The following is a 23,693-nucleotide window of genomic DNA, read 5'->3' on the forward strand; positions in this document are numbered from 1 at the left end:
CGTGCCGCTTTTCCTCCATTTTTCTGTAGGTCAGTATATTCCCAGCACCCACCAGCCTCCCTCACCTCGGTGCCCTCCAGAGTCAGGCCCGGGCTCAGAAGAGGAGCCGTCGTTTCGCGTGCGTGCCCTCCACCCCACCAGAGGGGCAGGAAATGTTTTGAACATCTGCCAAAACTGCCAACTCCCCGAGACGCAACGTGTACACCCAGACTAGTAAATTCTATTTGCCTGGGACTGCTCTGGCCTGAGGCCCCCACCTCTCGCCACAGCCACAGCTGGGAGCAGAACTGGCAGGGAAAGCATCTCAACAGATACTGTTTGCACAAGAGAGAAAACCCCAGCCGGCGGACGGAAAGGGCGTACGCTGAAAACGGGGGAGGAGAGGCAGCTCTGGCTCTCTGCTCCGATCCTATCAGCCCTTTTGTTCTCCCTTTATTCCCACATGCTGCATCAACCCCACGCACCTCTTCCTCCGCCTCCCGTGGCTGCAGCCCAGGGTACTTCTCTTGGCCTGCTCCCGCGTGCCAAAGCCCAGTCCTTCAGGTAGCACTCGAGGTGTCCTGCTCCCGCTTCCCTCCTGGGCTGCTCACCTGTACCCAGAGCCCTCCCCGGGCAGCCTGGCTGTGGCCACCATCCCCACAGACCTGAGAGCTGTGCCTGCCCCTGCAAACACTCGCCCTTGTGGCTGGCCGCTAGCCTACGGCTGGTTGGACCTGTTGCCGTGCCCAGCCCTCCGGGGTTTACCACATCTAGTTCCGCCGGTGGGGAGCTGTCACAGGAGCCTGCATGCCTTGCCCATCGGGGAGCTCCCCGGTCAGTGCTGGGATGTTCATCCTCCTCCCTGGGGGTGCGATGCTACCTGCAGTGCACGTTGCGGTGAGCTAATTGCAGCTGTGCAGCAAGGACCTGGTGCCATTGCTCTTGGTGACATCAGCGCTGAGCGTGACCACCACCAGTGCTCTGAATACAGATGCAGCAAGAAGCCTGGAATATTTAACCAGTGCTCTTACGTAGCCCCTAAACCGAGAGCGCTAAACCTTCCCCTAAGTGCCCTTCTCGGCCAGCATCTTCTCACGCACCATTTTACATCGCTGCATTTGGAAAGCAGCCGCTCCCACCAGCGTTACGGAGGCTGAAAAGCTGCATTTGCTCCTCTCTCCTCATGTTGCTGCAGGATTGTTCCTAAGGATGAACGTCCCTTTTGTTTATTACTGAGCCAGCAACAGCCAGCCCTTCCCCTTAAAGCCTCTTGCAACCACCGCGTTGGTTCCTTACCTACTGAAGCCTTTCTCCACCTGCCCACGTAATTTTTCCACCTCCAGCCAACTGCAAACCATTTTTCATTGCTGCACAGGCCCCAGACTCGTTGTCTCCAGCAGAAACAGCTTCCACTGACCAAACCGTTGCTAGGCCTGCTGCCGCGAAACAGGAATCTTGGAAGAGGAATGAGGTGTAACTGGGATGGTCCGAAGACTCCCCAGCTGGGTAGTCCCCTTTGTGTGCCGAGACTGCTAATAAACGGCAGCATCCCAAACACCACCGATAATCTCCTTGAGCAAAATACCCTCAGACAACCTGGGTTTTGCCAGCATCGGTCTCCCGAGCACTCCTGCCTGGCAAAGGACTTGGTCACAGGAACGAGCTGCAGAAGGGAGGAGGAGGCCATGCCAGCTCTTTTGCTGTAGGAAACACGGAATCAAAGGATCATTCAGGTTGGAAAGGACCTTGAAGATTATAGAGTCCAACTGTTAACCCAGGACTGCTGCCAAGTCCACCACTACACCATGTCCCTAAGCGCCACGTCTACCTGCCTTTTGAACACCTCTGGGGATGGTGACACATCCACCTCCCTGGGCAGCCTGGGCAGTGCTTGTCCACCTTTTCAGTGAAGAAATTTTTACTAATGTGCAACCTAAACTTCCCCTGGCGCAACCTGAGGCCGTTCCCTCTCATCCCATTGCTTGTTACTTGCGAGAAGAGACTGACCCCCACCTGCTTACAGCCCCCGTCAGAGAGCATACGCTAGGTGACGGGCTGGCGAGAGGAGGAGGAGCACCTCTTGCTTCCTCTCCAGCTCTCCTGCCGTTCCCACAACACATCTGCCCCCACCTCTCCCCACAGCCCCGGCCGCCCTCCGACAGCTCCTGTCCCAGTGGCGGGCGCCTGCCCCCACCAGCGCTCACGGAAAGCACAGGGCGGTCGAGCAGCGAGCTACGATGAACAGTCCTGTTAATTCCTGGATTCCACCAGTTTTAAAAAACTTTGCTTAGGGGAAAAAAGAAAATCAACCAAATCACCAACCCAACCCCCTGCACCTGGCTACTTTGCAACCCATCACAGACGCAGACCGAGGGCCCTGCCCCCCTGGGGCTGCTTTGCTGGGCAGGGGCTGTGCTCTGCCCGGCAGCTCTGCCCGGGCAACGAGCTTTTGTTTTCCTGCGGCCACATTTGCTCGCTCGGCGGCAAGCGAGGGGCTCTGCAAACCGCCCTGGCCGTGGGCAGGCTGCCCGGCTCCGGCTCCGCTGCCCGGCTCACAAGTGCTCGGCTGCACCCACTCGCGAGCTTCCACACGGGACGAGGCTGTTCATTCCCCACTTACCTGGTCCTGCGGGACCCAGCCTTGCCTCCGGAGAGAGCGAGCAGAGGTGGGTGATGCAGAGAGTGGGAAACCCCAGAAAGAGGAAGTTTAACTCCACCGACCGCATGGGACACCCACCCGGCCACACGCAGACTCTGGGGGCAGTAGGAGACACGTGGATGCGCGTGATGTACGTGGTATACGCAGAAGAAACCACCTGTGCCAGGACATTAGGCGCGAGCTGGGCGCCCAGCAGGATCCGGGACCGCATTCCTACATCGACCGAAGGCGGGTGTTTGCTGTGAAAGTCCAGCTGTCCCTCACGGCCCTGGCCACCGTCACCTGCCCCCTCTCCTGTGAGAAGAACCAGCAGGAGCTCGTTTGGGAGACCGGTCTCTGCTCCAGAGCCCCAGCACTGTGCGACATTCACGGCAAGACGCCAGCCTGGGTTTCCTGCTGTGCCCCGTGGGTGCTGCTGCCTAACGCTTCCCTCTCCCAGCGGGGCCTGGCTCTCGGGTCAGGTGCCCGCAGCCTTTGGGCACGGCCGGTTTAGTAAGGCCAGCGAGGACGGAGCACCCTGCCCGCACCGGGAACGCCGCCCCACGGCTGGCGACAGGACAACCCAGCCAAGCCCTGCCCGGAGCCAGGGAAGGGGGGGAGGTTCAGGCCGGCTGGTGAGGCTGCGCCAGCTGCTGGGCTCGTCGCCTCCAAACAACTGGCCTCGGTGCCTCAGCAATGAACCGCGGTGCTCCTGCTCTCCCCGCCGCGCTTTGTGGTGGGTGTGCTTCCCTCCTCCCGCGCGGCGCTTGGTCTCCCATGGAAAGTGACTCGGACCGAAAGCTGCCACCTTCCAGATAACGTACGGTGCCAGTAGCCTTGACGCTGACTTTTAATTCCAACCCAGATGGCTGGAAGTTTGTTCGATAAAGACAAAGGACCTCAGCGGAGCAGACTTTCGTACCACACTCAGCTCAGTACCGCTTTGCGTTTAGATTAGCATTTTAAATCATTCAAAGCCGTCAATGACCAAGCTAAGTGGGTTTGAACCTGGGTTACAGACAGGTCTGGGGAGATATTTCCACATGAGGAACAGTGACAGAACGACTGTTCCCTGGAGGGCTGTGCGGGGACTGGCTCTTTATGCTAAGGCGTTTCATTGTATCTTTTAAAAGGGTGATTGGGGTGAATCTATGGAAGTCCCATCGATAACGTCTGCAGGAGTTATGATGGGAGGGAGTGATGGAAAAACTGGACACCTGCAGCCTCCATACAGAAGGGCAAATGCAACCCTCAGGCCAGGAGACAGAGGCACCAGCTGCAAGATGCTCTCTGGTGCCTTTATTTGACACCAGGGCTGTAGGAAACCTCTGGCTGGCTTTGGTACCCACTGCTTAGGGAGGTATTAAAAACAATTATAGAGGAGGTACAACTGGAAAAACTGAAAAGGCATGAAGCAGCTGAAGATCCCCTTAGTGAGAAGTGACGAGGTGACTGGGTCCTGGCCAAGGGCCTCTGGCACTCAGAGGTGAGACCTGAGAGGGGAGCAGGGGGCTCCTGTACAAAGCCAGCGCAGAGAGAGAATGCGCCGCTCGCACGCGAGAAGTTCAGAAGAGCCAGGGGGGCCCAGTGCACGTGCATCTAGAAAAGTGCCCAAAGATAATTAACCACCACCGCAAATTACTGAGGACTGTGATGGACCCCCCCGACAGCAGCAAACTTTAAATCCATAACTCACCGAGCGAGGTGCAGGCAGCGAAGTCTGTGCAGCTGGAACTGGCCACCCTTGGTGCCAGCGGCCGGCCCGGCGGAGCAGACTGCCCAGGTCTCGGTGCATGAGCTCGACGGGGCTGGTGACACCGCGGGCCCAGTGCTGGGCGAAGGGACAGCAGCCGGGGTGACCCACGCTGCTTCTGGGGCGCAGCTGCCCAGCCCTGCTGTCCCCAGCGCCTGCGAAAGCCGCAGAGGTTGAACTGGGCGAGACCCGTGTCCCCGCCGGTGAGCGGGGGGGTGGCACCTCCTTCGGGGGGCCCAGGAAGGGCCAGAACAGCCCCCCCAGGGCTCAGCCCGGGGGAGCCAAGGGGTGGGGGGGAGCCTAACGCAACACTCACGCTGTGGGTGCACCAAGGGTCCCCAGCTCACCCGCGCAGTCCTTCGACACACCGACCCGCTCGGTACTGGCACCCTCTTCTCCAGCCCCGGCCAAACTCGGGCACAGGCGGCCTCGCTGCTCCGCCGGGGCTGTTCCCGGAGCAGCCGTCCAGAGGTGGCAGCCCCCCCGCCCCGGGCACGGCCGGCCACCCCTGCCCTGGGTGCCCCCTGCCCTGGGTGCCCCCTCCCCAGCTCCCGGAGCAGGGGCTGCGGCTGGAGCCCAGCGGAGGTTTGATGGGGGCGACCACGGCTGGTGGCACACGAACAAACCAAGAGGAGCCTCTTTGCAATATAAATTTGTTTTTATTGAAGCAGCAGTCACATGACCTCGCATCTAGCCTTTAGGATAGCGACAGAATGGATTCGGCCAGGTCAGCCAGCCCAAAAAAGGATTTTTATTTTTTTTTTTCTTTTTTCTTTTGCGCTAATAGACATGTCATGTTTAATACATACATTATCCAGTACCAGAAACCCAACTCAGAGATAGCTACGTGCTGATTTGCTGGAGGAACGGTCCACTGGACGTGGTCTCGACAAACTTTACAGATCACCACCAAATAACATTACTAATGGGATCAAATGATATAAAAAAAAAAAAAAACCCAAACAACCATGAGTGCAGGATTCAAAGCCAGCAGTTTACACAGGTTCTTAAGTTCGTATCTATAGGTGGACGGTAAAGGAAGATCAGTTGGTTTTAATTTGAAGTATTTATGTCCCAGGGTTCCTCTCTCCATCAAATCAAACGGTATCATAGACAAGCTGGCATCTCTTGAAAAACAGCATGGAATAACACAGCTCAGTTAAGAAAACATGCTTATTTCTTGTGGTTTTTCTTTTAGTTATTATTACAAAGATTCACGTCCACCTATTCTTGCGGAGTGGAAAGAGGCATGAGGGCAAGGAACACGGGGTGGAGAAGGGAGAGAGGAGGAGGAAAGAAAGGGGCAATTTTTTTTTGAAATAAAGACCACACACTTGGTATTTTTTAAATTTCATTTCCAGGCTAACCTACTTTTTATTTAATGCAAATTACAGTACCAGTTAACTATTTCCGAACCGAGTCACACAGAACAAAATGTATTTACAAGGGGAATGGGGCGGGGGAAATAATAAAACATTAAGCATACTTTCCACAAAAAAAGTTTATATTTAAAATGAAAAAAAAAAAAAATCAGTCACAGAGGCATTCAAGTAGTAATAATGTTATACAGGTTTTGCTTTTCCTTTAAATCAAGACAGATTTGCACAAGTGTATGCAATAGTTTGTATACAACCCACAGTCCTTAATATATATATATATTTTTAGATTTCTGTTTTTTAAGATGGAAGTGGTCACGCTAATTGGTGTGTACAGGCCCAAGTGATCCATCAGCAACACATTAATGAACGCAAATTTTACAGGCAAGCAAATTATATATATATAAATATATTTTATATATATATATATATTAAAAAATAAATTGAGAAAGACCAACACAAGGAAGCTACTTTTCTCGAGCTAACCCCTTAGGTACTGTTTTCCTTTCCTGTCGTTTTGCTGTTATTGCAGTGTTGCAAAACGAAGCCAACTACGACCAGAACCGGCTGAGAGCCCCGTGGGAACCAGCGGCCACCCCGGGGACCCGCTGCAGTCTCCGAAAGGCAGAGCCCGGACCGAATACCCTACTGTGCTTTTCCTCATCGGCTTTTCCTTTTTCTCCGCGGTGGCTGAGGTTCCTAGTACAGGAGTACGAGTCTGACAGGCTGCTTGACTTCTACTTTTCCAAGTACTAAAAACTGGGGGGAAATTTTACGTTGCGAGTCGCAGGCACCTGCCGTTATTTTAGGTTAAGCTTGGCTTCGAAATAAGGGGACGAAGTATCTGGGGATCTTCTACCAGCCAATTTTCTTTTGCAGGCAATTCCCCACCCCCCCCACCCCCCACCCCCCAGCAAGGTAGGTAAGTTTAGTATTAAAGAACACCAGCATCTTGAGCGGGTGTCCATCGGGGGAGACAGACTGCACTTGAGTCCGGCTCAGAGACCCACGCCACGGCAGGGCGGACGCACAGGACAGAGCAGGACTAGAGCGGATTTAAAAACAAGCCCCAAAGAGTAAAAGAAACGGGGGACAGCTCTGAGCAGGCTGCCACCGACAGCCTGGTACCACTGACCGTCGTGTCACCAGAAAGAAAGCACAGCCTCTGCTTCACTGGAATGAACACGAGATGCTTCGAAATAAAAGAGCAACCTTTGGTTTGGTAAAGAGTTAAGTGTTTTCCCATTCAAGACAATCTTATGTGGAATACTAACAAGGTAGTAAAACACAAGCAATCTAGTTTTAGAAACAAGGCCTTCGTGCTGGGCACAAGAAATCAAGAGTCATGTTAAACTTATCTCAAGAAAACAAAAGTGACTTCGGGGAGGGAAGAACAGGGAGAAGAAAACGGAACAGAAAGTCCCCCTGGCAGAAAAAGCCACCGCGGTCTCCTACAGCGCTGCCCCTGCACGGCTCCGAGCGCAGCATCCCTGCTCCGAGCGCAGCATCCCTGCGGGACGCGGCGGGGTCTGCCTCCCCAGGGGTCCCTTCTGCTGCCCCCGGCACAGCCAGGGAGGATGGAAGGGCCAGGCCTCCTGGAAGCTGCTGCCTCCCAGCTCCTGGGCGCAGGAACGAGGGGGAAAGAGACGAGCCAAGTCGCCACGAGCTGCTGGGGCAAGTGTCCGAACGAAACCGGTCGCTGCTAGCGGGAGGAGGAGAGGGCAGGGCGGGCAACTTGGAGACATCCAGAACAAAGCCACGGCTCCAATGAAATGGATGACGGTGGCGACGGTTTCCTTTCGTTCCGCTACTATCAGGGTATCACCGAAACCTTACAGCACTCAAAGAGTTAGAAAGCGGGTTCAGGAGCAGAGATGCGGGTTTGGGGTGGGAGACGTTTATAAAGAAGGTTGGGGGGAGGGGGGGGCTGGGGGGGAGGAGGGAAATAAAATTCAAAAAATCACGGAAGCGAAGGCACTCCAAACTATATAGATACACTATACATCGCTAGAGTTATTGTTACAATAATACAGGCCGGTACCTACTGTACAGAGTTAAAACTATATGGCTTTAAAAAGCTCGTCTACATTTTGTCTGATTATTAAACAGAATCACTGCCCTGAACGGTAACTTTTTGCTCATTAATAACAGTTCCTGGGTCCACATATTTACATACAAAACAATAAAACTCAAAATTCAAAAACAACCAAAAATAATAATGTACAAGCTTGAATTTGGTGAGGAGCTTTGTTTTGTTGTTGTTGTATTTTTTTTTTTGTGTGTTTTTTTTTTTCTTTCTTATTTACAAAAAAGGTTATTCAAAGACCTGGATCTAACTTGTATAAAAGAGTGTGTGATCCTGCCATGATCCTTGAAAAAAAGAAATAAAACCAGAGGGGTGCCCCCGACCCTCCCCCCAGCCTAACACACACACGAGACACACACAGACGCCAGCACAGTCACAAAACCAGAGAGAAAAGTTGTTAACTCCCCTCCGCCAGTCTTAAACGAAAAGATAAAATGAAAAAGAAGTAAAGCCACATTTCCTGGCACAAGCAGCAATTTTTCTTCATTATTTGTTAATTACCTTTTTTTTTTTTTTAAAGACTCACTATTTTACTGCCTCCGAATAACAGCACCTGTGGCCAGCGCCTCAGCAGTCTCACCTGCACACCGATCCGTGCCCTGCCGCTGTCCTACTTCTGGAGTCTCCTGCGTCTATTTGGATCACTGGGTCAGCCGAGCCGCGGCACTTACCTCGCGGGACACCGCCTAGCCGAGCCCTCGCACCAAGATGCTCCTCAGCACTTTCTATTAAGTCGCACGTAAGGATTTGGAAAGCCCGTTTCTAAACACGGCCGTGCTTTCCTTTGCAGTCAGACAGAATTGAACAGCTAAAAGCTTTAAAACCTTTTGTGTGTGTGTCGGTGTGTGTGCCCGCCAGCAAATCGCCGAGGGGCATAACGTGAGGGTTTACCAGTTTCATGGTAGGTGGTCACTCTTGAAACATCTCCTGCCTCCCCAACCCCGCTGTGGGTCAGGCAGGAGGGAAGAGGGCAGGGCTTTTATCAGTTCCAGGGCTGCTAAAAGATAGTTTCCAAGAACTCCTGCGTCAACAGCATAAAAGGTACAAGAAGAAACGCACCGAGCTCGCAAGCAAAAGCCCCGTCACCCCCGCAGTGGCCAAGCTTGCCGAGGCTGCTACCCCCCGGCCAAGCGAAGGTCCGCGCCTTCCCGAAACGCAACCGCTCGCCTCAGAGATCTGCAGGTTGAACAACAGCTCGATAAGCACCAAAGGCGACTACAGTTTCTCCGGAGGAGGATAAGGCTGGAGCGGACACCAACCGCAAGCCTACGACAAGATGGGGTCTCCCCAAAGTCTCGTTTCTACGCCGCGGCTGTGTCCGGCCGCTCACCTCACCCTTTCCCGAGGAATATTGCTTGGACTTCAGGAAAAGAGATGTGGATGCTTGCGCCACACGCCGTCGCAGGGAGGAAACCCGGACCCTGAACAGATGGACTAGAACAAGCATTCACCTCACACTTCAGTCAGACTGTTTCGAGATCGTAGACAAAATAAAAAAAAAAGCAGTATTGTATCTATGTATACATGTATATATTTATATAATATATATACACACACACTCATATATAGCCAGCTTTCCTAACAGTCAGCAGGTACAAATTACTGTCGAGAGCACTCGGATCTGTATTTTAATATTCTACCAATGTAAAAACATAATGGCAACGTGGCAACACGCATCAATAAATAGAGATCAAAAAAAGCAAGAGGTTAAAAAAGATGAAATTAAATACAGATGCTAGCTGTGGATTTAAAATCAGAACTATCGGAGAATGTGGCATCCTGCAAGTTAAATCTGCAGTTAAAAAAATATTACAAAATAAACCAGTAGACTGTTACAGTTCACATTATAAACCCTGGTGTCCTTTTCCTGTACGCACCTTGGGAAAGGGAAGCCTGTTCAAATCGAGAGCGGGGAGGGGGAGATTGTGGCAGGGGGTGGGGGGGGAAGGGGTGGAGAGAAACCCTAAAAAACCAATAAGCTTTCACAGTGGCCACTTTCCAAAAAGAGCCTTAACATCTCCGGCTGGGTCCCTGCCCCCTCTGAGGGTTTTGTTCATCTGCTCTTCTCTGCTGAAGACGGGAGCTGGCCGGTCGCCTCCGCCGGCCGCTTTGCCCCGCTCCGGCCCGCGACACGCGGCAGGAGCTGCGCCGGGCAAAGGAGCTGCTTGGTAAAGCTTGTGTTGGTGCATGTGTGTGTATTATATTATATAGAACCCACAGGGGGAAGACTTTTCCCATCACGAAGCTGCAGGTTTCTTCATTGCTAGCACTGGTTTTTCAAATGGAAGGCTTCCACTAGCGGTTCAAGCCTTAGACACACGGAAAACCCTCCCCACCCCCCACCCCCACCCTCTGCTCCCACCGCGTCGCCCGCTCCCCACACCGAGCCGGGGCAGCTCCTCGGACAACCTGGGATATGGGTTTGCTGACAAGCAACGCTGAGCTCTGTTGAATGACCCCTGCTAAGCTCCCGACCAAATTCAAGCTGTGCACTACATCAAAGTCCGAAACTTCACTTAAAAAGAAAATAAAAAAAGAGGTTTAAAAAAAAGAACTTCAGCAGAGAATGAGGTTTGGGGTTTTTTTTTTTGTTTTTTTTTTTTGTTTGTTTTGTTTTTTCCTTCTTTCTGTTGTGGGAGGGGGCATGAGGCAAGAGTCCTGGTTCTGAAGTACACAACAGCAAACTTCCAACATGAAGAGATTGTCGAGGGGAGAGACATTGGTGTGTTGTATTGCTCCGCTTTCCCTCCTCCCCCCACCTAGTCCCCTGCCCCGGACACCCTGCAGAGTGAGAATACAATGAAACTGGTTTGTATTTATAGATATTTTACAAGGTTAAATAAGAACAACAATAATAATAATAAAAAATTGAACACTAAAATGAACAGGTTGGTTGGTTTGTTGGTTTGGTTTTTGTTTTTTTTTTTTTTTTTTTCCTCTTTTTAATTTTCTTTCCAAATGTGACCAGTGTTGCTGAGCAAGACTCAAATTACTGGTGATTTTTCCTGTGCAGCTGGCTGCTTGGTACTGGTTCAGGTGGAGTTGGAGGCTGATGCTGTAGCTACACTATTGGTCTGAACTCGTTCTCCTGCGTTAACATCTGCAAACGACAGGCGAGAGGAAAGGAAGAGAGAAAAAAAAAAACAACCAGTATTACCTCCAAAATACAGACAACATTGGAACAACAGCTATGACATTCCCGCACGGGGAAACCCACATCTCCCACCGAGAGGCCGTGTGGTCAGGATGCTGTCCTGACGGCAGGGGTGCAGGTGGAACAGTGCGGTCTGGGGAGAGGACGGGAAGATGGTCTTTTAGCAGGCCCAGGGCAGGTGCAGGCTGCCACGCAAACACCCAGCTGGGCTCTAGCAGATTTCGCAGGATGCAACACTGCCCACGCCGTGGTAAGTCGCCCAGGTTTCATTCTGGTAAGTGTAACCGCGGAGCGAGGCACGCCAGCACCGCCGGTATGCGCGGCCACTGCAAGGTTTCATGTTGGTGCCCGAGCCTCGTATCGTTAGGCCTTCCTGTGACAAAGCTGCCTGTTAATTGTGCGAGTGGGCACAGAGAGCGAGCACGACCAGCCCGCTTCCCCGGCCGGAACAGCTCGCCCGTTAACATGCAATTCGCGCACTTGTTGCCTCAGAAAATGGCTTTCAGGTCTACTGCTTTACTCTGTGTTGCTCAACCAAAGCTGGATCTGCCACCCTCCCAACTGCTCGAGCAGATTAACTCCAAGGCCCGAAGCCAGTAGCCAGGCTGACACAAGCATGTGGCACTGCTAGAGGATCGCGCCTCCGCAGTAAATGGTCTCCAGCACCTTCTCTTCTCTGGGAGGGGCAGCGCTTCCAGAGAGACAAGTCAGAGGATCGCAGGCACGTGTCAAGGGGCATGCCGAGAAAACACAGGGTTTGCAAAGAAATACCAAAAGGGAATCTACTGTAATGGTGTTTTCATAGAGCCAACATGCATCAGGTATTTTCCCTAAAGAAATTTGTTCTTCGTATTAGACTAGTTTGTAGGGGAAAAAAAGTGTATTAACTTTATCTGGAACCACCCTGTGGTCTACAAGAGACCCTCACGCATTTCTCCTGCTTCATTTCAGTAAACTGCAAAGCTATCAACACTGCAACGGGGTGGGAAAAAAAAAAGACAACACTTATTACCTCAGTACAGAAGAGGGCAGACTGGGCAAACACTGCATTCAAAAAGACACGGGGAAGAAGGCTCACAAAAAGAACAGATTTACTGACCTCAGGCTGAAGGCCAGTGTGACTAGCATAAATAATAGATACGACAGAATAGGACTGGTGGGCGGCGGGGATGCAGTGATGCTTCTCCAGCACAGAAGAGCTGGCAAGGCAGCGCAGCCGGGCAATGCTCTGCCGTCACCTGTTCAGAACCCTCCTCCTGCCACGCTGACCGCCCGAGCTGGAATCGCAGCCGGGAGCAAAGGCAAAGCAATGAATGAGAGCCTAGAGATGGGCAGCACTTCCCGACTGACACATTAAGTAATGTACAGAGACAACGGCAACAAATTTAGGAAATGAAACAAACGGCAGCATCCAGGAATACAAGGGACAAGTGGGAAGAGAGGATGATGCCTGTTTGAAAAGGAAATGCTGCGAGGAGTGTGTGGGAAGCAAGAGAAATCCTCCTGTGGGCAGAGGATGCCAGATAACTGCTCTGGGAGTTTCCCATTTCCTTTCCCCTCACCTCAAACTATTTGCACCCCCCCCTAACGAAGGAATGACCACTATGACAAAAAGAAGCTCATGCAGTCAAGGCACCAAGGCAGCATGGCGACAGTAGCGGCGTTAGATGGAAAGCTAGCCTTGCGCACAGGAGAGGCCCTCCTACGTGGAGAATTTCCCTGAAGGAGCAATTCCCAAATCCCATATGCATGCAGACCAACAATGACCACGGAAATCAAAAGTGACCCAGCCAGAGCGCTAATAGTTTCCACACTCTAAACTCTCACTGCGCCTGGTCTAGATTAATTTTCAGGTATGGATAAACTCCAGTTAACGCAACATCTGCCGCGGCTGATGCGAGCGGTCCAGCTGGAGCTCGTGCTGCTGGCAGAGGATCTCCCTGTGTGTGTACACAGCGTGCTTGTATTCATTTGCTGAAATGAAACGTGCCTTTTGATCTCCTGTTCCCGAAGACAGCAGAGGCTGAAATCGTTATCATTACATTGCTACTGAGCAAAGATAAAGGGGAAAAAAAAAAAAAAAAAAAAAGGAGGGGATGGAGCTACTTCATGTAACATATGTTCCTTTTCTATCATCACTCTAATGGGGGAGTTCCTGAGAAGTAATATGCACCACATGTTAAAAAGGAAATAAACCAGGTGACACAGCCCAAGACATCTGCATGGGGCCTTTCGCAACAACGTACAGGAGTCCACCCAGGCTGGGACAGAGAGCAGAGCCTGCCCAAGGCTGTACTGGCTCCAAACCTGCAAGATAATGCAGTTATATTGACATTCCAGATAGTTCTTTGACTCTGCATCGACAAGATGTTTGGGGAACAAACGGGGGCTTGTTCCAGTGTCTCTTTGCTGGAGCGTGAGGAAAAGAGCACAAGTGGAGCGTGAGGGTCTCCGGACATTCATTTACTCCTCCTCACTGCGAGAAATGAGTATTTGGGCACCTGGAAAGAAAAGCGAGGCCTTGGGCAACGCTGCTGGAAGTGGTGCTTTGTGAGGCGGCGGCCTGGGTCCCTGGAAGCCCTGCTGGAGCGGGGAGCCAGGAGCTGACATGCAGCTTTCTGGTGCAGCAGAGATGACTTCGCAGGCTGCGGCTTGAGGTCAGGGCGGCCTCTTTGTCCTACATCACCCACCTGACACCTCTGCCTGGGCGGGCAAAGAAACCCCATTAGGGTTTAAGCATCAGCCACTTCCAAGAGTCCTTCCAGAGGGAAAAAGTATCTCTCATCAGTGTAGAGCACCTCCTCCGGTTCAGCTTTCCCCTCTGAGGAATGCCTCCACTTTCTTGGAGGGTGCGTGACACTCCTTAGAAACCTCCCGGAAAGGAAAGATGAGGCTACAGTTCGGAGAGACAGAGGCGCCAGCTCAGTCTGAGAAAGCCCATTAGCGCTAATGACAGCATTAGCTGGCTGGATTTGTAATGCTGACGGACCGTGCTGCTCATCTGCAAGGATACAGACACAAAACTACCACCAGCCTGGGAGTCCTCACAGGACAGCTGAGGGGCCAAGCGGAAGGAGGAGAAAAGCCCAGTTTCCCTGTCGTGCTTGCCTACGGATGTAGAAATCCAGGGCTCAGAGCCTGAAACACACAAGTTTTACTTCCCTGTCATGGACACATCCCTGTGCTGAGCTTGCAGACGCCTAAGCAAATTGCTTGCCCCTCTTCTGGTTAAGGAATTAAAGTTTTCCAAAATTCCTTCAGTGGGAATACCATAAATGCACTAAATCTTTTTTTATGGAGCACTGTTGTCTTTTTCAACCGCCACACACTGGTAGGTAACACCAGCTCTAATCTGTTTTGTTGCTGTAAGTTCAGGCACACCATCGCATTTGGGATTACATGGGATCAACGCAGCGGGATGCCTAAGACGACGACCCCAGCATCCCTGCTGGCACAACTCCCCTGCAGATGGCCATTATGCTCTTCCCATCTTAATGCTGACTAACAGAGGTAGCTGCTGCTGCTGGCTGATCCGGGAAGAGAAACATGCCGTCACAACAAGCAGGTACGCATTCAGCTTGGTGTGCGTGCTCCCCGCTCAGATGCTGTAGCTGCTATGAAACCACCCTCCCCCTCCTCCAGCTATATCACGTCAGGATCTACCCAGATAAGACTGTACCGGCATTTTCAATCAATGGCCAGTATAATTCACAGAAAGCTAGCACTTTTCAAGCATAGGCCAGTAACTCACGTCTTCCTTTTCCTCTACTTTGCTTTAGACATGCCACTAACATCACAGGAAATTTCTCATAAACGTTTAGGTGAATTTACTAACACTGGTGCACCAAGGCTTCACACTCCCACTGCAAAGCCAGGTTCCACTAGTACAGTGAGCCCAGCTTTACATCTCAAGAGAAGATGAAATTTACGACAAATACTTTTTTGAACACTCAAGTTACCTACAATAATTCCCCTCCATTTAAGATCGTGATCCCAGGATTACTGTTGCATTGGGCTGTTGAAATCACCATGGTCAATCTATCAGTTAACAAAAATTACTTGTTTTGAGTAACTTTTAAAAATGCAGATGTGGGTCATATTGGTCAGCACAAGTCTCCTGACAAACACAACTTCCCTAGACTTCAGGCAGAACTAATTTTTCTAGTTATTCTCTAACTATGACCTTGCCTTGGTGCACGATAAAGAGCAGCGCTTTACACCTTATCAAACAACCTGACATGGCTGCGTACCAATGTGACAGCTAGGAAAATGGAGCGACTCTGCAAGCAGGTAACCACCACCCACCTGGATTAGCTACAGCAAGGAACGAGCACACCATTTTCGATGTACACGCGCCTGTGCCTCAAGCTTACGGAGCAGGCAGCTACGCCGGACCTCACAGCGGGCGACTGAACCTCCGTGTCAGTTCTGCTTGCTAGAGGGAGCCACAAGTTACACACTAACGATGTGAATTACAGCTACACCTAACTCGCTTTGCCCTTTGAATTGCCTTGAGAGCTCCGTTTCCTTGCACCACCACCACCACTCACAAAAGCAGTTTCTGAACCTGTACTGCTTAGTCACACAAGCAAACGTTTTGTAGAAAAGCCTCCTGCCTGTCGGGATGCCCTGGGTTAGGTGGGAGTGCTGTTCCCATGCTACTTCAGCAGAAGGGACCCCTTCTACAAACATTTCTGGCTAAGCGTAACATCAGCATGCAAAGCACAACAGATTAACAACCTCATGCAGCGCCTAATCCTAAAAATCACAGCTCTGACGAGATACCCAGGGCCTGCTGTGAGCGCCTCACATGAGTAAGAAACTACCAGCCAGCTGTGCTGCAGAAACCTAAAGCTGCAAGTTGCCAAATAATGAACTTAATTTCTCCATTTGTTTCCAAGCTGCAAGGCCATTTTTTTGGTTTCTGAACTATGAATAAGAGGTCCTATCCCAACTCAGTGCAGTGCCTGCGAACAGAAGGTTTAAAAATGTTGATATCAAGAAGGTGGGGTTGGGGTTTTTTTGTCTTTTTTTTTTTTTTTTGCTTGTTTTTTGGGTTTTTTTAGGTTTTTTTTTTTAATACTCCACATTTAGGACTCAGCCTAATGCATTTCCCCCTCCATGAACTCTTGGGAAGTGCTGGGTGACAACAGATTTCTTAACCCCGTTAATTTCTCAAGATGTATCTTGGCAAAGAGAACTCCTTAAAAGGCTTGAAAACAACATTAAGTGAAACAATGTTTTTCAGCAGGGCTTAAAATAATTTAGCATGTTTGCATTTTGTAGTTTTTCGATCACTTTTACTACTTAATCTCCTTTTTTTTCCCCTTCACTCATTGTTGAGCAACAGATGCACATAAAAGGGAAACAGAAAACATGACTATTTGCAAAATACTGCCAAGTGTATGAAACAAACATACTAAAACTGAAAATAGCAATTTTGCTTCCTCTTAAGTTCACAGCAGATAAATTGTACAGATTCTATCTTTTATCTACTGCTACTGTATTTTCAGAGAGAAGCCTCATCTTTCAACCTTGGGTGCATCTTATCTGTCCTGAAGTATGAAAACGCTTTCCACACAGCGCTGGCTGGACCAAGCGCATCAGATAGCAGGTAACTGTCCAGCACGTCAACCTGGATATGCTTTCCTGCACGTTTCAAGAATACCTTTTTAATTTGGGCTTCCCCTTAACAGCTCTCCTACGTGGAGTAAGCGTCCTGCACCTCAAAAGGGGATCACAGCCCTTGTCACGTGGGGCTGACTTGCAGGCAGATGTATAGAAGCACACCCATTTTGTGGTTTGCCTTCGGTCGCCCAAGCCCTGAGACAGCCAGCTGGCGCGCTGACTCAGGGCTGACTCAGGGCAGAGTACCACGTACTCGGTCACCTCTGCCACATCCTGCAGCACCTCGGGTTTTCTTTGGGAGTCTCCCAACTGATATGACCAGGCTTTTAAGCTTTCATTGGAAACAGAATGCAACGTGGAGGGGTTGCAGGCCAACAGTAAGCTTTTAAAAGGTTTCTGATAGAAACTCGAGAGCGAGCGGGAACGGCAAAAAAGAAATTCACTCTGTGCTGGCCAAAACCCAAAAGCATCTGCTTTGTGCCCAAAGACAACACAAGCAAACTCAGTAAGAAGCAACTACAACTACTGAGATGAGGCAGTGAGCACGCTGACTGAACGCCCTAACGAAACTTTTAAGTGCTAAAGCCTTGGAGGAAAAAATCCTTTCCATCCACGCTCCACAGAGGCCACATGCACTAAGCCAGCCGCTTCCTCTCTTCCTAGGCATCACAAACTCATGCTCCAAGTCAGCATCAATTTCAGACTGGCTGACAGCGCAGAAATTTGGTGCAAACCAAACCACAAGGCTTGCTAAAAACTAGGTGCAATAATGATTTATTTTTTTTTTTTAATGGTGGAACTCTGAGTGAGAAGCCCCAACAAACTAAACAGTCAAATGCAGAGTTCAAGTGCCCTCTGGGTTAGGATTTGCACTGGTGACCACAGCTGGCACCCAAATGACCACCTGCCAAGACCGAGTTTCAGGTGATGCTGGAACGAACCCTTCCTCCCCCACTTACCCCAAGGGCCGAGGCAGCATCGTGGGCTTTAGCTGAGGGAAGGTGCCTGGGCAGGGGGAGCAAGGGTGGGGAGGGAGGCAGTTGCATGTTCTCACCTGAGGCCGCTGTAGCGTTTGTAGGGGTTGAAGCAGCTGCTTGGTTCCGGGCATGAGCAGGGATGAGGATCGAAGCCAGAGATGGGTTACTTGACAGTTCTGGAGGGGAGGTAGAACAAACAGAGTTAGCTCATCATCCATGAAGAGCCCCACATGCAGGTTCAGCTCCTTGGGTTTCCCCCCCATAACAGCAACCTTGGGTGACACACATGCCCTTACAGCTAAAGGTTGCTTTACATTTTCTTCTTTGCCAACCAGCAAGAGGAAACCACAGTGATATTCGGCAAGGCAGCCTCCAAAGCAAGACTGTCAGAATTATTATTTCCTAGAGAAAGAGAGCAGCTTGGGAGTTAGCAAAGAACCAGCCAAGCCTGTTCCTTATCACAGCCTGGTAACCGTTTCCTTCGGAGCACTGGAAGGATCCCCTTCACATACCCACTTGCAATCAGTCTCAAGGAGAAAGCTGATCACAGCGGTGCTGCTTCAGGCACTGCTTCAGCAAGCAAGCAGCTCCAACAGTTGCTCCATGAGTTTTAGGGATCTGGTTCTTTGGCTCACTCAAGCATCACTTTCCCATGGACCCAGGAACCCAAGACCAATCTCTCACAGCACTCTCCTTGAGCGAGGCCAAGAAGAGGTGACATCTCCTTTAAACGCACAGGGAAAGGCAAAGGGAATTGGTCTGCTGGGCAATTTAAATGGACAACACAATGATGCAACCATTCTTTCCGAAGACATTAATGGAGGAAAAAATAGTCGTGTCTTTTAGGCTCCAGATCTAATATAGCTTCAATGTGTATCAGAATGAGAAATAGGCATCTTGCAGCCACAACTGTGGGAGGATTAAGGGCAACACGTTGCCAACGAATGACAATCTCCTGGCACCCTTTCAAGAGAATCTACTGCCTCACAGAAGGTGGGACTGAGCTGAGACAAGACAGGTCCTGTTTGTTTCAGAAACAGGAGCGGCTGGCTGTCTTTTGAGGAAGCAACATTCAGTGAAAAGGATGCGAACAGTCACCTCACGGAAGGAGAGTGATGACTTTGGGAGCTTCAGGAGGTCATCTGGGGAAGAAATGAGAATAGACAGCTTTTTACGTAAGACCTCCAGATAGCAAGGGCTGTACAGAAACCCATCCAAAGCACGCCATAGGTTCAGCAAGGGCGTTTTGTACCCAATCTTAAATGATCTGGGCTCATTTCTAAGAGCCTATTGCTTTTCTTTAACACAAGCTTTAACTCTAAGGCTAGAAGGGATCAGTAGTCTACTTGATTTTTTTTCTCCATTAAGTTACATTAAGTTTCTTTATTGCTGGGAGTGCAAGATGCGGCAGACTCTCACCTGCTTACAAGCCTCTCATGACACCATTTGAGACCGCGTTTCAGCACTTATGAACACAAACTCCAGTCTAGAATAAACCTAAGTTGCTACGTTACCTGCAGCCCCCCCAATCTATCCTGTAACACTCCATTCGGGTCTAAGCGGACCTAGCCAGTCCTTCTAGAAAGCCTCAATACTCACAGCACTTGTACAAATACTAATCCTCAAATTCATGTAGGAATAATTCAGAATTCATATATTCATAATATTATCCAAAGTTCATAGATTTCCATTTTAAGTGGAAAAATAAACTGAAGAAACATGAATCCTCAAGTGTCAAAGCTGAATACTGGTGATAAACCCGTACTTTAAAATACTGTTTTGGGTATTAGCTGCTCTGTGCTTGAAAATGTTGCTACTTCAGTATTTTTTCTAGAGCTCCTGCTCAAATCTGTTATTACTGGAAATCTGCCGTTTACCTTGCTTTTTTGAAAGTTTTTATCATCCCCGTGTTATTTTCTGCTCATCACTGGGAGCAGTATGGGGCTGCGACCCCAACAAAAGCGGGGCTAAAATATCAAGGAAACCAAATGACATCTGCTGCCTCCCGGCACCGAGCAGGGCCCTGAGGATGCAGCTCCAGCCTGCCCACACTGCTGTGGCCAAAGAACCAGCTGATCCGGGAGAACACCACCCTTGCAACGGCACTTTGACCCCATTCTCATTCCTCTCGTAAGTTCACCTAATGCCATCAGAACACCTCCTTTTGCAGCACCAGTTCTGGCAAGTATACTGGGTTTTGTTGTTTTTAAGGCAAGTGCAATCATTTCTCTGAAGCTACCCTAAAGAACCTGCATAGAGACTACACGACTGATCTTATTCCGTTCTTCTCGAACCCCGCATTATCTTTCTTGGTACAAAATTTCTTAAATTCAGATTTGCCGCTTCGCTTAGAGGAGCAGGTCAATTCAGATGACAAATAACTTAAGTACATTGAACTCTTTTTGGCTGGAGTTTAATAGCAGCTTTGCCTGAGAACTTGTTGAGTTTTTGCTCTACTGTATTTTTGCAGCTATCCCATCTGCAAGGATGGGACATGCCAATACCAAGGAAAAAGCCTGACCTTGTGGTATCTGCAGTCTACAAAGCACTGAGAACCTCTGCTCTCAGGGATTTCCAACACAGCATTTGGACAAGCTATTGAACTATAATCTAAATCAAACTTGCAATTCAAGGTTGCGTTAATTACAAGCAAGAAGGTACTGTGATCAAGGCAATCCAGACAAAGTTTTCAATACCATGATGTGAACAGAGCAGCCATTTCAATTCATTTATGAGATCCAACACCCATTCACATTAGCTGGGAAAACATCTCTGGCTTCCTCCTGATCCAGTCATGCCATGTGCAGCCAGCTGACATCTCCAATAAGGAGCAAGAATGAAAATTTCCAGGTTTCCTAGAACACCAGATCATTTTCATTCCCCAAACACAAGAAAATGCTTGATGCTGGGAAAGAGTGCAGTGCCCTTTTTCACTATCACAACATTTGATATATCAACACTACCAGAATCCCCTGGAAAAATTAGTCTTGTATCATGTCTGCTTTGTCATGGAAACTTACCTCACTTAACCCAAGTTATTCCAGCAGTTTCTCCTCAACCTAGAGGAGTGCTGGAAGCAGCACAAGTTTCATAATTTTTCTTTCTTCCCCCCTCCACATGCCCTGAGCAGGAGTACTCTGCCTAAAAAAGCTAGATGGCACTCGGAATTTCTGGTCACATTGAAACAGTCTGGTTAGAAATGAAGGGTTTATATGTGCGTGTGTGTGTGTGTGTGTGTGTGTATATATATATATATATATATATATATATATACACAAGTCTTTTTTTTAAAGGTCACAAGCCAGGGTCATTTAAAAAAGTGAAACAAAACCACCCACACTTTAGCAAAAAAAGCAATTTGTCACCAGAAGCATGATAACCATTGCTAAGCGCTGAATCACAGAAGAATTTTGCCGTCTTTAATGGCCAACACGGAGTGACAGTAACGTTTGTGACTCAGCACAATCACCAACATGTTACAAGAAGCTCAGGAAACACTCGTCATTTCACAGATTGTTTGAAAATTCCACTTCTGAAAGAAAAATTGCGGGTCTTGCAGATCTGACAGCCACTGAACTGCAGCTCTACGGCTAGTGGATACCTCCTTGGCCATAATAATTTTTTCAAACCCCAGTTAGCATATAACATCTCTTTAAAAACTAAGAGAAACCTACAGGCAAGGCATTAAGAATGACCAGACAAACCTCTTCAACAGACCTCATCTCTACAATCCAGTAGGCACCTACAGGCCCCACAACTACTGCTGGCAGCCAAAGACCACGATCTTTATCTTCCATGTACTCTCACTGCTTTTTTTTCCTAATCTGAGCAGCATCAGTGCCCAGATCAGCAGATTCAGTATGACGCTTAGGTTCTTCCTGAAAATCAATCCAATGCACTAATGGTCAGATTTACATTGTTATTTCTAACAGTTTTGCCTTCAAGCCTTCTGCAGCAACCTCCTACTTTATGGGTTTCAGGCAACTGGATATAGCCAAATGAAACACTTCTAAAACCTAATATTGTCTGCTGAAAACAAATCTCATTCAAAACAAAAAGATGTCTTTCATTACTTTTTAAATTACCACAGATGATGTAACATGAGTCATCATCTGATTCCCAGTGACCTGATTATTTCCCAGGTGGGAGTTCTGCTCTGGACGAGCCCATCTGACAGGACCTTGCACAGTCTGGCCAGAGCGTGAGGACCACACAGCGGTCACAGGAGGAGCAAAAGCTTCTGGTGTATGTTGAGGTTGCAATCAGGACTGCTGCTATACAAAACTCACTGCTGCACATTTATTAATCACAAAGGTCTTAAAATCACCATGGTAAGCAATAGATTAATTTATTTAAAAAAACTCTGGTTATTTTTTTTTTTTAATTTGGCTGGTCATCTGCAACATAGCTTATTTGGAAATGCGTTAGCGACCAGCCTCTGTCCTGCCTTCCCTTTTCAGATGGTGAAACTGGCACCTGCCAATGAGAGAAACCTGATTTTTTGAATTTTAAGGAAATTGCTCCACTGGAACTGATTTCTCTTGCCATTCCCATGAGTCACTGTGCAAGGGGAGAGCACATCAGCTCCTCAGCATGGCAAAAGAGGAGCTTTAAATTTGCTTGAGCATTTGGGTAGCTTACCCAGCAGTTTCCACACTGCCACACCAGGGACACATTCCCAATACATAGTTATTTTTTCCCCCTAAGGATTTTTAAAAAAGACTTGCTATAGAGCTTTCCAACCCTTTTTAAAATCCTTGTTTTCATGTAGTAGATAAGCCCAACCTTAACATCATTAAGAAACAATAAGAAATACTTTCAAAAACAGGGGTGAAGCTGTATCAAGATACTGGGATCAAAATTATCTTAGCTGCTGAAGATGGCCTTAGAGTGGGAAGAAAAGGCAATTCAGGAGTATTGTAACCTGTAAATAGGACTTGTAACGTAAGTACTAATTTCATAACAATAGATGAATCAGCACAGAGGACAGTGACCTGGAAGCACAAACTATTTTCTTGAACAGTTTAAGCTATTCATGCTTTGGAAATATTTTAGTATATTTAATATATTTACCTTCTGCAATGCAGCTATTCAAAGCGAGTCAGAAGTTTATTTCCAGGCAGCTTAAAATATCACTTTGTACAGACATAAAGCTTTTTGGCCCTCTCCCCCTTACCCTTTTTTTTTTTTTTTTTTTTTTTTTTTTTTCTTTTTTTTTTCTTAAATGAAAGGGCTCCACATGTTGAAGGAGAGGGCTCTGTTTCACATTTTGGCAGACAGGCATTGCATACACTGAAGCGTCTGAAAAATTACATCGATGCTAACTGAGCCAAAAGGTGTTTCAGACTTTCAAACAGAAAAGGCACACAGATCTATTCTTGCTCCAAGGGTGAGAGTTGGCAGCTAATAACTTTAAAAAGTGCTCCAAAATTAATTAATAGCATATTTGTATGCCATAGTTCTCACATTCTCTGTCTTGGCAGGCAAAACTGTTCTAGGGGGGATATCAGTTTTACATTTCTGACTTCTGTGGAAAAAACCCACATACATGGTTTTAAAATTTGATATCAGTCTGGCTTCAAATAAAGTTAGTTGTCCATCATTTTTACAGTTTCTAAATGACCGAGCCAATGTAATGCCAGATGAACTGTACAGCAGATAAAATCTGGACACTGAAGCCTCTGTATTTATCTCACATCCAGACCCAAAATGGACGCAGCAACACTACAACCTGTCCTGCCAAACCTAATACACATTACTCCTTGCTATGGTATGAAGTTTCACGTATGAAGGAGCAGGATCATCTCCAAATGATCACCTAATCTCCACTAATATCCAAATGATCACCTAATCTCCACTAATATCCAAATGATAACCTAATCTCCACTGATATCCGCTGACTGCTATTTCACACAAAACCATCAGCTCGGCTGCAGACACTGAGCTGCAAAAGCAAACCTTCTTGATGCAATCCAATAGTAACCACCCTGCACAAAATTTGAATCAAAGGCACCAGGCATCTGAAAACTCTAAAACTCATTTCTCCAAGTTCCTTTCCTCTCTTTTTTGAAACAGACGGCTGGATATACAACTGCTTAATAC

General features: G+C 48.7%; 1 protein-coding gene across 5 annotated transcripts in view; it reads right to left on the reverse strand.

The window, feature by feature from the left end:
* Positions 1-5,125: 5,125 nt before the first annotated feature.
* GSK3B (glycogen synthase kinase 3 beta) overlaps positions 5,126-23,693 on the reverse strand; it is a 157,789-nt gene continuing 139,221 nt past the window's right edge. For 2 of the 5 annotated variants that reach the window (XM_037389158.1, XM_037389161.1), the window contains 2 exons: positions 17,669-17,767; positions 5,126-10,932 (listed from right to left, as the gene is read on the reverse strand). In XM_037389158.1, coding sequence (XP_037245055.1) covers positions 10,865-10,932; positions 17,669-17,767 — 167 coding nt within the window. In that variant the 3' untranslated portion in view covers positions 5,126-10,864. The other 3 variants (XM_037389160.1, XM_037389157.1, XM_037389159.1) reach the window with 3 other exon arrangements.

Source organism: Falco rusticolus, chromosome 5, assembly GCF_015220075.1.
Source record: "Falco rusticolus isolate bFalRus1 chromosome 5, bFalRus1.pri, whole genome shotgun sequence".
Lineage (NCBI taxonomy): Eukaryota > Metazoa > Chordata > Aves > Falconiformes > Falconidae > Falco > Falco rusticolus.